Source organism: Anomaloglossus baeobatrachus, chromosome 6 (genome assembly GCF_048569485.1).
Source record: "Anomaloglossus baeobatrachus isolate aAnoBae1 chromosome 6, aAnoBae1.hap1, whole genome shotgun sequence".
Classification (NCBI taxonomy): Eukaryota; Metazoa; Chordata; class Amphibia; order Anura; family Aromobatidae; genus Anomaloglossus; species Anomaloglossus baeobatrachus.
In genome coordinates, this window is record NC_134358.1 from 398,368,925 (window position 1) to 398,387,038 (window position 18,114).

Consider the following 18,114-nt stretch of genomic DNA (forward strand, 5'->3'; position numbering starts at 1 on the left):
GGCTATGTGCGCACTTTGCGTTTTTTTTCTGCGTTTTGGCTGCGTTTACAACTGCACTGTGTCATTGATAAAATGCATGTGTTCTGATTCCCCAGCAAAGTCTATGAGAATCATGCAAAATCTGTGCGCACTATGCTTTTTGAAACGCATCGTTTTGATTGTCAAAAATTTGTCAAAAACCCATGCGTTTGAAGAAGCAACATGTCAATTATTTTTGCAATTTTGGCTGCGTTCTACACCCATTGAAATCAATGAGTTGTAGAAAATCGCTGCCAAAATGTTAAGCAGTGCGTTTGCATTGCATTATTGTTGCGATCCGCATGTTTTTTTAACATAACAAAGGCAGGTCTTTCGTCTTTCTCTCACTGTCGGTCTGTCGGTCGGTCTCTCTCTATCTCTATGTCTCTATCTCTCTCTCTGTCCATGTCGGTCTCTCCCTCCGACCCCCTCTCTCATACTCACCGATGCACGATCACCGGTGCGGCGCTGCACGGCGTGTTCCCGGCTTGAATTGCGGTCACACGTGAAGGACTCACCTGTGATTGCAAATCCCCTGAGTGACTGCAGTGTGTCGGGCGATCAGCTGTGCTTTCATTCAGGTTACTCGTGGCCACAGCTGCAGTCTTCCACCTGAGAGCGGTGGCCGCGAGGAACCACTATTAGTCACTGCATGTGCATCTCAGAACGCAGCCAAAAAGCTGCGTTCTGAGACGCATTGTTACAGAATTCCTGCTGAATTCATGCGTTCTGGATGCTTCCAGAATGCACAGTGCAGTCCCACTCGGCTCTGCAGCATCCCCATAGACTTTCAGCAGAGCCGAGTGGGACCGCTCTGTCAAAAAGAGCATGGATGGCTGCAAGACAGAGCCGCGTGATCAGAATGAACTCGGATGAACTTCACCCGACTTCTTTGTAATCGCGCGGCTCTGTGCGTGTGCCGCGCCTTGATTTGCGGTCACACGTGAAGGACTCACCTGTGATCGCAAATCCCCTGAGTGACTGCAGTGAGCCAGGCGATCAGCTGTGCTTTCACTCAGGTTATTCGCGGCCACAGCTGTAGTCCTCCACCTGAGAGCGGTGGCCGCGAGGAACCACAGTGACAGCACAGCTGATTTCACTACTCACTTCAGTTGCTGCATGGAGCTGACAGGAGCTGTCCTACTGACGCTCCTGTCAGCTTCCGATGTAGCCGCGCAATCACAATGAAGTCGGGTGAAGTTCATCCGAGTTCATTCTGATCGCGAGGCACTGTGTCGCAGCCAGCCATGCTCTTTTTGACAGTGCAGTCCCACTTGGCTCTGCTGCAAGTCTATGGGGATGCTGCAGAGCTGAGTGGCACCGCACTGTCAAAAATGTGCGTTCTGGATGCTTTTCCCACTCTGTCTATGGCAGAGAAAGCATCCAGAATGCATGAATTCTCCAGGAATGTGCGCACATTGCGTTCTGCCGAATGCGTCTCAGGACGCAGCTTTTTCAGCTGCGTTCTGAGATGCACAGGCAGTGACTTACATGCTGCGGAATTTAACGCAAAGTGCGCACATAGCCTAAGGAAATAATCTTCCGGATGCACAGCTCTATAGTCTGTCAGGGATGAGTGGTATCCGTAAAATGAACGGATAGCTCTCAGTGTGAAAAACTGAAGTGTGAATGAGGCCTAGCATTCTTATTCTCTGTTACTATTCCCTGAATATTGCAATGGCTGATGGTGTAATGCTAATAATAATTGTATTCATTTATATAGCACTATTAATTCCACAGCGCTTTACATACATTGGCAATGCTGTCCCAATCTAGAGTCCCTATCAGTATGTCTTTGGTGTGTGGGAGGAAACCCATGCAAACACAGGGAGAACATAAAAACTCATTGCAGATGGTGTCCTTGGTGGGATTTGAACCCAGGACCCCAGCATTGCAAGACTGCAGTGCTAACCACTGAGCCACCCACCGTGCCACTCTTGATATGTGCACACAATGTTTTCACAAGGCGTCAATAACAAGTTTTCTAATGGAAACCGCTTCAGGAAACGCTCCTTCTTTGGCTATGTGTCCACGTTGCTTTTTACCTGCTTTTTTGCTTCTTTTTCAACTGCAGCGTTTAATGCCAAAATGCATGTGTTCTGCTTTTTAACCAAAGTCTATGGGAATTTGGTTTTCTTGTCCCCACTATGCAGTTCAAACTGCAGCCTTTTTGTGGCAGAAATTTGGGCAAAAACTCAGCTTTGCAGTTCAAAACTCAAATGGCAAAAACAATTGACATGTCACTCAGCTCACGCTGGCAGAAAGTTCCTGAGCCGAGGGTCATTAGTAGAGTTGAGCGCGGTTCGTGGTTCGTGGTTGTCCAGTTCTAGGCTCGAGTGATTTTTGGGCTGTTCGAGATCGAACTAGAAATCGAGCTTTTTGCTAAAAGCTCGATAGTTCTAGATACGTTCGAGAACGGTTCTAGCAGCAAAAAGCAGGGCTTTTTACAGCTACAGTGAGCAGGAGCCATCGCTGGCAGCCTGCCACAAGCTGGTAACCAAGATAAACATCGGGTATCCAAGCAAAGCGCTTTGGTTAGTAACCCGATGTTTATCTTAGTTACGTGCAGGAAGCCCACACTTTCCCGCTCAGCTCGCTCCACCCCCTCCTGCCCGCGGCATGTACACATACATACACATACACAAACACACACACACACACACATCCACCCCCGCCCCCCCCCCCCCCCGCCCGCCCGCCCGCTCGCTCGCTCGCTCGGCTTACCTGCGGTGATGAAGTCCCGCCATCCCGACCTCAGCGCTGTCACTGTCCTCCATGGCCGCCGCTTGTCACATCACCTATCGCTTCCGACCCGAGACTGACACTGGCGGTGACGTCACGGACCTCTCGCGATACTTGATGTGAAGGCGCCGGTCATTGACCTCAGTGACAGGGGCTGTCAGTGTGCTGGAGATCAGCGCAGGTAATGTACCTCACTGACAGCAGCACTTGTCACCCCCCTGCAGTGACCTGGGCTGACCCATTGATGTTAGCTCAGGTCACTGCACTGCTCTCCCAGCCAATGGGGAACATCCTGCTCTTCATTGACTGGGACAGTGTGCATCGTCATGGCAACCCCTTGGATTACACCAGACCTGGATTTGTTTTTCAATCTAATAAATTGGTTAAAGAGGGAATGTTTTGGGGAGTGTTTTTTCAAATAAAAATGTGTTTGTCGTGTATTTTTTTTTTATTACTGACTGGGTTGGTGATGTCGGGTATCTGATAGACGCCTGACCTCACCAACCCCAGGGCTTGATGCCAGGTGACATTACACATCTGGTATTAACCCCAAATATTACCCCGTTTGCCACCGCACCAGGGCGCGGGATGAGCTGGGGCGAAGCACCAGGATTGGCGCATCTAATGGATGCGCCACTTCTGGGGCGGCTGCGGCCTGCTATTTTTAGGCTGGGGAGATTCCAATAACCATGGACCTCCCTAGTCTGAGAATATCAGGCCCCAGCTGTCTGCTTTACCTTGGCTGGTGATCCAATTTTGGGGGACCCCTACGTGTTTTTTTTTTTAATTATTTATTTAATTTAAAATAACAGCGTGGGGTGCCCTCAGTTTTGGATTACCAGCCAAGGTGAGGTTGCCAGCTGTGGTCTGCAGGCTGCAGCCGTCTGCTTTACCCTAGCTGGCTACAAAACTAGGGGGAACCCTATGTCATTTTTTTTTCATTTTTTTGGCTAAATACAAAGCTAAGCACCCCTTAGTGCCACATGAAAGGTACCAAAGGGTGTTCCACTTTTTCTCCATTTTTTTCTCCACTTTCTCTCCACTTTTTCTCCACTTTTTCTCCATTTTTTTCTCCACTTATTCTCCACTTTTTCTCCTCTTATTCTCCACTTTTTCTCCACTTTTTCTCCACTTTTTCTCCTCTTATTCTCCACTTTTTCTCCACTTTTTCTCCACTTTTTCTCCATTTTTTTCTCCACTTTCTCCACTTTTTCTCCACTTTTTTCTCCACTTTTTCTCCTCTTATGCTCCACTTTTTCTCCTCTTAATCTCCACTTTTTCTCCACTTTTTCTCCACTTTTTCTCCACTTTTTTCTCCACTTTTTCTCCTCTTATGCTCCACTTTTTCTCCACTTTTTCTCCACTTTTTCTCCACTTTTTCTCCACTTTTTCTCCACTTTTTCTCCTCTTAATCTCCACTTTTTCTCCTCTTATGCTCCACTTTTTCTCCACTTTTTCTCCACTTTTTCTCCACGTTTTCTCCACTTTTTTCTCCACTTTTTCTCCTCTTATGCTCCACTTTTTCTCCACTTTTTCTCCACTTTTTCTCCACTTTTTCTCCACGTTTTCTCCACGTTTTCTCCACTTTTTTCTCCACTTTTTCTCCTCTTATGCTCCACTTTTTCTCCACTTTTTCTCCACTTTTTCTCCTCTTAATCTCCACTTTTTCTCCACATTTTCTCCACTTTTTCTCCACTTTTTCTCCACTTTTTCTCCACTTTTTTCTCCACTTTTTCTCCACTTTTTCTCCTCTTATGCTCCACTTTTTCTCCACTTTTTCTCCACTTTTTCTCCTCTTATGCTCCACTTTTTCTCCACTTTTTCTCCACTTTTTTCTCCACTTTTTCTCCTCTTATGCTCCACTTTTTCTCCACTTTTTCTCCACTTTTTCTCCACTTTTTCTCCTCTTATGCTCCACTTTTTCTCCACTTTTTCTCCACTTTTTCTCCATTTTTTTCTCCACTTATTCTCCACTTTTTCTCCTCTTATTCTCCACTTTTTCTCCACTTTTTCTCCACTTTTTCTCCTCTTATTCTCCACTTTTTCTCCACTTTTTCTCCACTTTTTCTCCATTTTTTTCTCCACTTTCTCCACTTTTTCTCCACTTTTTTCTCCACTTTTTCTCCTCTTATGCTCCACTTTTTCTCCTCTTAATCTCCACTTTTTCTCCACTTTTTCTCCACTTTTTCTCCACTTTTTTCTCCACTTTTTCTCCTCTTATGCTCCACTTTTTCTCCACTTTTTCTCCACTTTTTCTCCACTTTTTCTCCTCTTAATCTCCACTTTTTCTCCTCTTATGCTCCACTTTTTCTCCACTTTTTCTCCACTTTTTCTCCACGTTTTCTCCACTTTTTTCTCCACTTTTTCTCCTCTTATGCTCCACTTTTTCTCCACTTTTTCTCCACTTTTTCTCCACTTTTTCTCCACTTTTTCTCCACTTTTTCTCCACTTTTTTCTCCTCTTATGCTCCACTTTTTCTCCACTTTTTCTCCACTTTTTCTCCACTTTTTCTCCTCTTAATCTCCACTTTTTCTCCTCTTATGCTCCACTTTTTCTCCACTTTTTCTCCACGTTTTCTCCACTTTTTTCTCCACTTTTTCTCCTCTTATGCTCCACTTTTTCTCCACTTTTTCTCCACTTTTTCTCCACTTTTTCTCCACTTTTTCTCCACTTTTTCTCCACTTTTTTCTCCTCTTATGCTCCACTTTTTCTCCACTTTTTCTCCACTTTTTCTCCACTTTTTCTCCTCTTAATCTCCACTTTTTCTCCTCTTATGCTCCACTTTTTCTCCACTTTTTCTCCACTTTTTCTTCTCTTATGCTCCACTTTTTCTCCACTTTTTCTCCACTTTTTCTCCTCTTATGCTCCACTTTTTCTCCACTTTTTCTCCACTTTTTTCTCCACTTTTTCTCCTCTTATGCTCCACTTTTTCTCCACTTTTTCTCCACTTTTTCTCCACTTATGCTCCACTTTTTCTCCACTTTTTCTCCACTTTTTTCTCCACTTTTTCTCCTCTTAATCTCCACTTTTTCTCCACTTTTTCTCCACTTTTTCTCCACTTTTTCTCCACTTTTTCTCCACTTTTTTCTCCACTTTTTCTCCACTTTTTCTCCTCTTATGTTCCACTTATTCTCCACTTTTTCTCCACTTTTTCTCTACTTTTTCTATGGTCGGTCTACCCATTAGCTCTGCCATGCATAGTGTAGCTCTACACCTACTGCACATGTTACTTTATGATTGACATCTCTTTCGTACCAGAGCTGTCTAAGTCTACTCTGACCCCATATTTGTCATTACTATATTGTCCTTGTACTGTATTATGACATTTGTATCATGTGTTTCATTTCTTGCTGTGTTGCAATTTTTTTGCTGCATCCCAATTGTACCTCTACATTGTTCGAGTTTATGTTATTGTTCTCTCACTCTTATGTGATACTGATTATTGTCATTTTTCATGATTACATGCAGATAAGTCCAATCTGACGAAGGCTCAGGCCGAAACGTCATTTGTAACTTGTTTTGGACAAAAACATATATGCTTATGAAAAAAAAATTTTCTTAATACGGACCAATAAAGAGTGATTTTGCATTACTATCCGTTGTGACTTACTGACTTAGTCTGGGAGATATAGAGTGCCGAGGTTACTCACTAATTTTATCTATTATTACCTCTGAGCACCTATATACCAGTGAGCAGAGCTTCCTCTACAGTAGTTCTCCTGATTAGGCATGCCCTTACCTCATGAGCAGGGCATTGCAGCTTTGGTAGCAACCATTACGACATGGACTCTGCTGCTGTGGACCCTGGGAGAGTGAGTGCAGATTCATTGCACCCACACTCCTCACATGAAGGGTCCGCACTCCTAGAAAATGGGGGATACGTTCCCTGAGTGTCTCCCCCCCATATTCTAGACGGTCCAGAGTCGTCGTGGGACCCCTTTATTTTTTTTCTTACAATAAATTGGTGAAAGAGGAAATGTTTTGGGGACTGTTTTTTCAAATAAATTTCTTTTGTCGATTTTTTGTTTTTGTTAGTACTGACAGTTTATGATGTTGGGTATCTAATAGACGCCATGACATCACAAACTGCTGGGCTTGATCTCAGGTGACTTTACAGCTAGTATCAACCCGATTTATTACCCCGTTTGCCACTGCACCAGGGCACGGGATGAGCTGGGGTGAAGCGCCAGGATTGGCGCATCTAGTGGATGCGCCACGTCTGGGGTGCCTGCGGCCTGCTATTTTTAGGCTGTGAAGGCCCAATAACTATGGACCTTCCCACCCTGAGAATACCAGACCACAGCTGTCCGCTTTACCTTGGCTGGTGATCCAATTTGGGGGGTCCCCTACTTTTATTGTGTAATTATTAATATTTATAAAATAATTATAAAAAAGAGCCTGAGGGGACCTCCACATTGGATCCCCAACCACGGTAAAGCTGCCAGCTGTGGTTTTCAGGCTACAGCCGTCTGCTTTACCCTAGCTGGCTATCAAAAATGGGGGGACCCAACGTAATTTTTTTTTTTTAACTATTTTTTAAATAGAAAAAATTAATGGGCTTCCCTGTATTTTGATTGCCAACCAAGGTAACGGCAGGCAGATGGGGGTGGCAACCCATAGCTGTCTGCTTTATCTGCGCTGAGAATCAAAAATACCGCGGAGCGCTACGTCATTTTTTTAAAGATTTATTTTTACAGCACTGTGATGTCCAGCAATCAAAATACAGGGAAGCCCATTTTATTTTTAGTTATTTAAATAAATAATTAAAAAAAATATATGTTAGCTCCCACTGCATTTTTTGTATTGCTAGCTAAGGGTAATCCAAGCAGCTACTGGCTGCTAACCCCCACTGCTTGGTGTTACCTTCACTGGCAATGGAAAATCCAGGGAAGCATTTTTTTTTTTTTTTGCCAAAAAGCTACAAAAAAAGGACGTGAGCTTCGCCATATTTTTGTATGCTAGCCAGGTATAGCAGGCAGGTGCTGGAAGAGTTGGATACAGCGCCAGAAGATGGCGCTTCTATGAAAATGCCATTTTCTGAGGTGGCTGCAGACTGCAATTCGCAGCAGTGGGGCCCAGAAAGCTCAGGCCAACTTGTGCTGCGGATTCCAATCCCCAGCTGCCTAGTTGTACCTGGCTGGACACAAAAATGGGGCAAAGCCTACGTCATTTGTTTTCTAATTATTTCATGAAATTCATGAAATAATAAAAAAAGGGCTTCCCTTTATTTTTGGTTCCCAGCCGGGTACAAATAGGCAACTGGGGGTTGGGGGGCAGCCGTACCTGCCTGCTGTACCTGGCTAGCATACAAAAATATGGCGAAGCCACATAATTTTTTCAGGGGGCAAAAAACTTCTGCATACAGTCCTGGATGGAGTATGCTGAGCCTTGTAGTTCTGCAGCTGCTGTCTGTCTGTATGGAGAAGAGCAGACAGCAGCTGCAGAACTACAAGGCTCAGCATACTCCATCCAGGACTGTATGCAGAAGTTTTTTGCCCACCAAAAAAATGACGTGGGCTTCGCCATATTTTTGTATGCTAGCCAGGTACAGCTGGCAGCCACGGGCTGCCTCCAACCCCCAGTTGCCTATTTGTACCCGGCTGGGAACCAAAAATATAGGGAAGCCCGTTTTTTTTAATTATTTCACTTATTTCATGAAATAATTAAAAAACAAATGACGTGGGCTTCGCCCTATTTTTGTGTCCAGCCGGGTACAACTAGGCAGCTGGGGATTGGAATCCGCAGCACAGGTTAGCCCGAGGTTTGTGGGCGCCTCTGCTGCGGATTTCAGTCCGCAGCCGTCCCAGAAAATGGCGCTCTCATAGAAGCGCCATCATCTGGCGCTGTATCCAACTCTTCCAACAGCCCTGGAGCCGGGTGGCTTGTTGGGTAATCATGAGTTAATACTGGCTTTGTTTTACCAGCCAGTATTAAGCCAGAGATTCTTAATGTCAGGCACGTTTGACCCGGCCATTAAGAATCTCCAATAAAGGGTTAAAAAAAGACACCACACAGAGAAAAAATACTTTAATAGAAATAAATACACAGACACATTAGAGACTCCATCTTTATTACCCCTGTCAGCCCTCCACGATCCTGCTCTTCTGTCTTCTTTCTTTCTAGTGTAGTAGTAGTGACGATTGTAGTGAGGGGCATCACTTGGGGCTGGGGAACCTCCATCCTAACTACAATGCTCACTACAATCGGGAAGCAGCATGCAGCCTTCACTCCGTGAGTGATCACTGCTGGCTGCTAGCGGTAACGCTGACAGACGCGTTACCATAGCAACGGTGCTCCCGGAGCCGCGGTTAGCGGTGACGTCACCGCTAACTGCGTTGCTATGGCAACGGTGATCTCCGTTAATGACCGGCTGTGTCAGCCGGTCCCTAACGGAACGGGGAGTCGACCGTGTGCTAGAGCATGTCGCCGGTACACGGCGATACACATATGTGCACCGTGTACCGGAGAGATGCACTCGCAGGTCCTACATGACGTGTCATAGTCATGTGACCAGTCTGTAGCCAATGAGATAATAGCCACGTGACTGGTCACATGGCTATTTTGACGTCACGATAGGTCCTGCTTCTCTGCTGGCAGTGCAGGTCACCGGGAGGATTCAGCGATCATCGGATGGAATAGCGGCAGGAGACAGAGTGCAGAAGGGATCGCGAGGACCGGTAAGTGTTATGGCAATGTTTATTAACTGTTTGTGTACATTTATAATGCATTTTTATGTGTTTGTGATTGCCTCCCATTCTAGCCTATACGTTCGAGTTCGGTTCGTCGAACGTTCGACGAACCGAACTCGAACGGGACCCCCGTTCGGCGAACCGGCCTCGAGCCGAACCGGGACCGGTTCGCTCATCTCTAGTCATTAGCATATCGCATCAAAAGCGATATACAAGTGGAGCCGAGGCCTAAGGGCTCATGTGCACGTACCTGCTGAATATTCTGCAGCGATTTGACAGCACATGTGCTTGTCAAATCGCTGCAGAAACACTGCATAATGGATGCAGTTTTTCTGTACAAAATATGAGCTATGAGCTATGGCTGCTGCCCCCACCATAGATAGAGCGGGAGCTGCATCCAGAATGCACAAATAATTGACATGCTGCTTTTATGAACGCACAGATTTGGGTCAAAATTTTAGCACCCAAATCGCTGCAGTCATAAAAGCAATGTGCGCACGTATCATGCACAATCTACATAGATTGTGCAGTGAACGCAGGACGCATGCATTTACACTGCAGTGCAATACGCAGCGTAAATGCGTGTAAGTACGCAACGTGCGCACGAGCCCTAAAGGAGGCGATCTGATCTCTGCAGGTCTGACTGCTGAAACACCTGTCAATCAGTTGGTGGTAGCTGCCCACAGCTTCACATTTCCCATGCAATGGCACCCATTTAAAGAAATGGGAAAACATGTAATACTTATTGTGCCAAGTGCTCCAAACTTTGTAAAGGACTTCCTCTCATCGAGATACATTTAGAACAACCCCTTTAACTTTTGGTGTGTTGGGTATTTACACTTTAATGCTACCAGATCCAATGTCTTGTCATATGAAAATTTCTGCTAAGCCATTGACTTTATTTAGTCATCAATAGAAAGCTATAGTGCATTGTAGCAATAACAACTTGTACATATTTTTTAAATATTATACAAATGTTATGTATTTAAATTTATTTCAAGTTTTAAGTGTGTCATAAAACAGATGTCCTTGCAAGTAAAAAAAAAAAGAATGAACTCAAGCAGGATTTAGCTGATTGTGGATTTGTGTCTTTCTAGCCTGATGCATCCACCTCCCTTTTCGAAATGCAGTCGGAGCAAAGTGCTGGTGAAGGGACAGTAAGTAAATTGGTTTCTCTTTAAAAAAAATAAAAAAATTACAGTTATGTAGGATAGGTATTCAGTCAGTTATTTTTAATGAAATGTATACAACTTTAAAAATACACTTTGGCCTTGATTTATCAGGAACGCTGTTTTGTATGCTAGTCTTGATGAAGAGTGTGCTGGAGTAAGATGCTCCAAATTCATTAAAGGGAATCTGCCCACAGGTTTGTGCCATATACCGTTTTTTTGGGGGTTTTTTCGTTTTATAAGAGGCAACAGATTATAAAACGCATCCCAAATTTAGAGAAAAAAGGAAATAAAAAAAATATGGGGTCCATTTTATAATCCAGTGGTGTCTTACCAGAGGGTGGGCGGCAGCAGTGGTGGAGCGGGGTCACAGGAGGCAGGGGCGGTGCTAGAATAGGGCAATGCTGCGGGCAGTGCAGGGGGTGTCCCAGATGTTTGTTGCGCTTGCTGTGAGGCAGGAGGAACTTCCAGAAACTATCTTAGTACGGGCTTCAAAGAAATTGCATCCGGAATCGGCGCGTGCACAGATTGAGCTATTGGCTCAATGTCAAGCTGAGATCATATCTGTGCACGAGCCACTTCCAGGTGCCAGTTTCCTCAAATCCACTGCTGGGAGATCAGTGGGCCGGAGGCAGCGTGTGCACAGATGAAATCTTGAGTGAAGAGCCCTATCTGCACACACGCCGACTCCGGGTGCCATTATTTGAAGCCCGCACCACTGACATTTCAGAATGGTGGCCCCTGCCTCAAAGCCCGCAGCACAGCCGCAGCATCGCTCCTACCTCTTGTGACCCCTCTCCAGCATCCCCCTGTAAGCTACATTTGCCTTATAAGACATACCTCTGATTTTCCTCCTAAATTCTTGGAAGGAACAGTACGTCTTACAATCTGAAAAATATCGTAATCTGAGAGCAGCATAACGTAGGGGCAGAGACCCTGGTTCCAGTTATATGTCACTTACTGGGCTCCTTACTGAAGTTCTGATAAAATCACTCTTTTATCAGCAGGTGATTATCACAAGAGGACTAGTAAACCTGCTGCCATGTAGTCTTCCACATTCATGAACTCTATAAGATTTTCATACCACTAATTGAGAGCTTTCTGCTTATGCACAGAATATACAGAAATCTGAAAATCAGTGGAGTAAGTGGGGTTATACAGAGCTCAGCTTTCAGAGAACTGGTAGATCTGCAGCAAATAACACAGTGATTTTATCAAGATTGTAGCAAGTGACACATCACTGGAATCAGGACCTTTGTCTCTACATTATGCTGCTCTTAGATGGGGTTACAAAAACCTGATGACAGATTCCCTTAAAGAAGTGTTGTCTTCTTAATGAATCTGGCAACTCTTTAAGCTGTCGTACGCCAGTGCAAGAACCATTCTGTAAGTCAAAAACTGGAATACATTCATGTTGTAATTTACTTCACTTTTGTGGTGTACATTATGAATTTGATGGTCTTTTTTAAAAGTGTATGAAGCCGGCCAAAACTGATGTAATTTTATTTACTACTCTCAGTTACGTAACAAATTTAGTCACTTTTTTATCGATTTTATGCCAGAAAAATGGCGGAAACTAGTTAATGAATTATTCCTCCTAACATCATCATGATCATTGCTGTGAACAACATTATTAGAAACATTTGTATTTGTCATAGTGTCTCAGTTTAGGGTCCGCTCACATTTGCGTACAACTAGGATGAGGGCTATCCGATGTTTTATTTTATAGCACTCACTCCAATCTTATACCATTTAGCAGAGTCGACTGGCATTTTTTTTCTCACCTCATTTATGAATAAATAATTTTTGCATGCTGCAATTGGCAGCATATCTCGGATGGCGCACACCCATACAAGTCTATTGGTTTGTGTAAAAGATCAGACTATAGGATGTCATCCAAGTGCAGTCCAATATGCGCCGATACGGACAATGGTGAAGATGGAGAAATTAAGTTCTCCATCTTGTCTGCACCTGTGCTCGAGTTCTCACATGCAGGAGAATCAGATCACTGTAAACCGACACTTGGCTCATGCTCGCAGCAAATTTTGAGCTGAGTTTCATTTGTATATCGCATCCAGTGCTCTTGCAGGAGAGAATCATCAGATGCTATACGCATATGTGAGCGAACCCTAAGAACTCATACATAAAGAAAGTGATTTTGAAATTGGTTGGTAACAATACACAAGGAATTTTTGGAAGTTACAGTACTTTTTTTATTATACAGTGATTAAGATTTATTCATCAAATTAAGACACCACCTTTAAATGTTGCCTTTTGTTACGTCCACTATGTGGTGTATGTGCATGCTCTTTTTTAAAGAAATAAAACAGTTACCATGTTTCCCTGAAAATAAGACAGGCTCCTATATTATTTTTGCTTCGAAAGATGGCCTAGGGCTTAATTTCAGGGGATGTCTTATTTTTTTTCCATCAACAACTATCCACATTTATTCTTGAACAAAAAAAATCAACATATATTCAAATATAACAATATTCACTGGACATGAGCACTATAATCTGTCTGGGAGCATGTTATCAAAATGGCTGCAAGGCCCCCCTCTATAATCATGGACAAGAATAGTTTATGACTAAACTCTTACAATAAATAAACCTGTGTGCCACAAATTGGAGGATTATACCCTTATATTAAAGATACAAAATCATTTTTTGATACAATTACAACATGCAGTCATAATATGTAATAACATACATTGAGAGGAGGTTAATCAAGGAAAAATCCAAAAAACACCCAATAAGCTGGAAATGTAAGTTCAATCATTGTGCAAAATATACAGCTCTGGCAAAAATTAAGAGACCACTGAAAAATGTCAGTTTTTCTGATTTTTCTCTTCATAGATATATTTTTGAGCAAAATGTAAACTGTTTTTTATCCTATAAACTACTGACAATATTTCTCCGAATTTCCAAGCAGTACATTTTGTATTTATTTTCTGAAAATGAGAAATGGTCAAAATAACAAACAATGCATTGTTTTCAGACCTCAAATAATGAAAAGAAAACAACTTCATAATAATTTAGACTCAACAATACTTATAATGTTTTAACTCAGGAAGTGTTCCAGAATCAAAATTTTGTGGAATAAGCATGATTTTTAATCACAGTTTTCATGAGTCTTGGCATGTTTTCCACCAGTCTTTCAAACTGCTTTTGAGTGACCTTATACCACTCCTGGGGCAAAAATGTAAGCAGTTCTTTGTTTGATGGTCTGTAACTATCCATCTTCCTCTTGATTACATTCCATAGGTTTTCAATGGGTTTCAGGTCTGAAGACTGGGCTGGCCATGACAGGGTTTTTGATGTGGTGGTCCTTCATCCACACATTGATTGACCTAGCTGTGTGTGCTGCTGGAAAAAAAACAGTTCTCAGACTTGGGGAACATTACCTGAGCAGAAGGAAGCATCTGTTTTTCCAGGATAACCTTGTATGCAGTTTGATTCATATGTCCTTGGCAAAGTTTAATCTGCCCAATTTCTAGAGTAAGGTAATCTTCTCTGATGAGTCTAATTTTCAGCTTTGCCCAACACCTGGTCATCTAATGGTTAGACGGAGACCTGGAGAGGCATACAAGCCACAGTGTCTTGCACCCACTGTGAAATTTGGTGGAGGATCAGTGATAATCTGGGGATGCTTCAGCAAAGCTGGAATTGGGCAAATTAAATTTTGCCAAGGGCGTATGAATCAAGCCGCATACAAGGTTATACTGGAAAAACAGTTGCTTCTTTCTGCTTAGGAAATGTTCCCCAACTCTGAGGACTGTTTTTTCCAGCAGGAAAATGCACCATGCCACACAGCGAGGTCAATCAATGTGTGGATGAAGGACCGCCACATCAAAACCCTGTCATGGGCAGTCCAATCTCCAGACCTGAAGCCCATTGAAAACTTCTATGATGTAATCAAGAGGAAAATGGATAGTCACAAGCCATCAAACAAAGAAGAGTGCTTAAATTTTTGCACTAGGAGTGGCATAAGGTCACCCACAAGCAGTGTGAAAGACTGGTGGAAAGCATGCCAAGACGCGTGAAAACTGTGTTTAAAAATCCTAGTTATTCCACAAAATATTGATTTCTGAATCTTCCTGAGGTAAAACAGTAGTATTATTGTTTCTAAATGATTATGAACTTGTTTTGTTTGCATTATTTGTTGTCTGAAAGCAATGCATTGTTTTGTTATTTTGACCACTACTCATTCTACTCATTTTTAGAAAATAAATACAAAATTTATTGCTTGGAAATTTGGAGACATGTTGCCAGTAGTTGATAGAATAAAAGAACAATTTACATTTTACTTAAAAATATACCTATATCGAGAAAAATCAGAAAAACTGACAATTTTGCAGTGGAGTGGTCTCTTAATTTTTACCAGAGCTGTATATGAGCACATATATCACAGATTGCCAGTTTATATTGAAGAATAAAATATGTTAAAACCTGACACATAAACGTCAGTGTAGTACCGAGTTATATGTGCCTTAAATTGAATATAAAGCTGAAACTATGTGAGGTGAATGACACTGTGCCCAATAAACATTAGCAGGAAAAACAAGTTGATATATTAAAAAATAGTCATGTCATCACACACACTGCACATACACATGTAAATTTATACACACTGCATATACACTACATACCGACCTGTTCCTGTAGAGACCTGCAATTAAAGGACCTTGGTGACATCATGGTCACCAAAGGTCCTTAACCAGTTTTAAGGGATTATTTTCTGGGTCTGTCTTATTTTCGGGGAAACATGGGAGATGTTTTTAGAATACTAGTAAAAGGTACAAATTTGGGGCCTGATTCAATATTACATATGTGCCTTTTTGTGTAGTTTTTTTGGTGTTTTCACCTGTTTATCATTTTTGTATTTACATCTTTTAAGTTGCACCTTCTGTAAAGTCTATTTCATATGTGTTTGCCTGTTGAATTTACATACTTCATTGTGAGCGGCATTTTGGGTTTTCAGACATTTTCAGCTGATTCATCAATTGCGATTTTTTTTAAAAAGTCACAACATTTCTGCACAAATGTACTATAGCGTCCCCCTTCCCCTTTCCCCAAAGGAATGATTTTATGCACATCTGGAATCTTTATACACATTTTATAACACTAAAGTCGAATGTGACTTTTTGCTCTAAAAAGGGGCAAAAAAAGAAAAAGACAATAATGAAGAGCAGTTTTTATTTTGAACAGAATTCATGAACTTGCAGGATTTTGATGAATCTGGAGGAAAAATGTTACTATTATCATATAACCAAAAAAAGAGAAGAATCACATATGATGAATTGGTCCATTAGTATTTTTACACTATATCATTTACTTTGCTTGACTTATGTTTATAATTTGCTATTAAATCATGCTTCAAAACTGCAATATGTGATCACAGCCTTAATACTCATTCACGTGTCAGTTTTTCATGTAAATGTGCCGTCAGTGACTAACACATTTCTATGTGGCTATTCACATGCCAGTTATCTTAACAACCCATGGTCTTCTTAAAAACTCAGAGATGTCATACTTTGGTCTAATTTGTGGACCAACCTGAACCATTCACCTGGCAGCAGCCTGGTGTTATCCTACATGGATGATTGTATTGTCTGATTTTTACTGACTTGTTACTGGGGCAATCTTGAGAAACCTCCATAAGTTGTTTTTATTTTACCATATGGGAGAAAAGAAGACACGTACTAAGATATGTTTGAAAATCACATCAAGCAGATGATCAAAAATGGTCCTATTTTGCATACAAGATAAAAAAAAACTGACTTGTGAATTCGGCTTTAGTTGTAAAATATTTTCTCCCATCCTTTGCAATGCACTGCAACTACAAGCTTTTGTTTTGGCCACCGTGTGTTGTATATGCGCTTCTCATCAAATCTTGATTGCTTAAGTTAAAGTATTGACTTTTATCATTTACGGTAATGTCTGATTTAAGTTTACGAATCTGTCAGATTGTATGTTATTTAAGATTTTGCCCCATAGGTGTAAGGGATTATTATAAAAAACACTTGAATTTGGTTAGTAAATATTTTATATTGTGATAAATAAGGTGGAGTCAGATGTAGCTGCTTCTGTGGAGCCCAAGACTGAGGAGGCGCAGCCTGTGCCTGATGTTACTGCTGAGGACACTAAAGCTGATGAGAAAAACGAATTAGCAGAGAAGATAATGGTGAGTCAGAAGAAACATCATCCAAGCATCAGCTCATTCAGTCCATTTCATCACATCCCTGTCATCCATCCATGGCGTTATCATATTTACAAATCAAGGTTCTTTCTAAAATATTTTCAGTAGTATCTATAAATCAGTTGCTAGCCATAAAATGTAACCAGCTCAGATGGCTATCCTGCGTATCAGGAAGGCTATCACGGCTCCCGAGGAATAAAACTATCACGATGTATAGCGGTCTATCACTTTGTATGGTAGAAAGTGGAGATGAGGACCAGTCACTGTATATGTGGGCTGTAGCTATCAGTGAACACAATGAATGTGCCTATCACTATATAATGTGAATGGACCTGTTACTGGGGAGTGTTACTTTAGGGTGATCAATTTGTGGCATGGCTTTATATAGTCCTTGTGGCTGTCAGTGTGCAACAAGGCCATGTGGTTATCAATGTGACAATCTCAGTTATTGTGTATATGGGGCTCAAGTGTTAACATAGCACAAGGACTGTGGCTGTCAATATATTACTGCTGTCGAATTGTCAGTTTCGGTGCCACAAAAGAAATTGTCAGGCAACTAAAGTATATGGACTTTCCGTGCATGTGTCTGAGCCCGTGGGATGAACCTTTTAGACTTGAGTTGTCAGGACTTTGACCAATCACTTTTACCTTTGATAATTAGTGTCTGTTGGTAGTCAGCATGTAGAGAATATGGTGCAACCAATATTTTTATGGACAATTTTTTGAATAGCAAAATTAAATGATAACGACAGAGGAGTATGAAGCACCATCTATATTGCTGACTTTTAGGGCTTGACCACTTATGCATATAGCATAGGTACACTACGATATTGCCATAGCTTGCTTCATTAAACTGTATGGCTATTCCTTACAATACTAATATAATTACATGTACATCAACATTTAGCAAAACAAATAAGAAGCCGCTAGTGCTCACCCATCAATGCTCCATATTAAGTCCATGTGCCTGTGACCCACAGGTTAAAGCATGAAAATAAGTATAGGATCAGCACCGGAGTAAAATATCTCAAACCTTTATTGAAAAATACAATCAATTCATTAAAAAGCTATCAGACTAGGTATGCAAGATCTAAGATCTCGCATGCCCAGTTTGATAGCTTTTTAATAATGGTATGATTGTATTTTTCAATAAAGGTTTGAGATGTTATACTCTCGTGCCGATCCTATACTTTTTTTCCTACAGCAGCATATACTTTGCCTATAAAATAATTAAATCCAAACTGCTTTCTGAGATTTTCAAAAAGAAGCTATTAGATGCTTATAGGTCTGGACAGATC

The 18,114-nt window shown here is 41.9% G+C and overlaps 1 protein-coding gene across 6 annotated transcripts in view; it reads left to right on the plus strand.

Moving 5' to 3' along the window:
* Positions 1-18,114, plus strand: part of AMPH (amphiphysin) — a 360,005-nt gene that overhangs the window by 290,647 nt on the left and 51,244 nt on the right. For 5 of the 6 annotated variants that reach the window (XM_075315119.1, XM_075315120.1, XM_075315115.1 and 2 more), the window contains exons 16-17: positions 10,547-10,606; positions 16,682-16,801. In XM_075315119.1, the coding sequence (XP_075171234.1) occupies positions 10,547-10,606; positions 16,682-16,801 (180 nt within the window). The remainder of the gene's footprint in view (positions 1-10,546; positions 10,607-16,681; positions 16,802-18,114) is intronic. The other variant, XM_075315118.1, reaches the window with a different exon arrangement.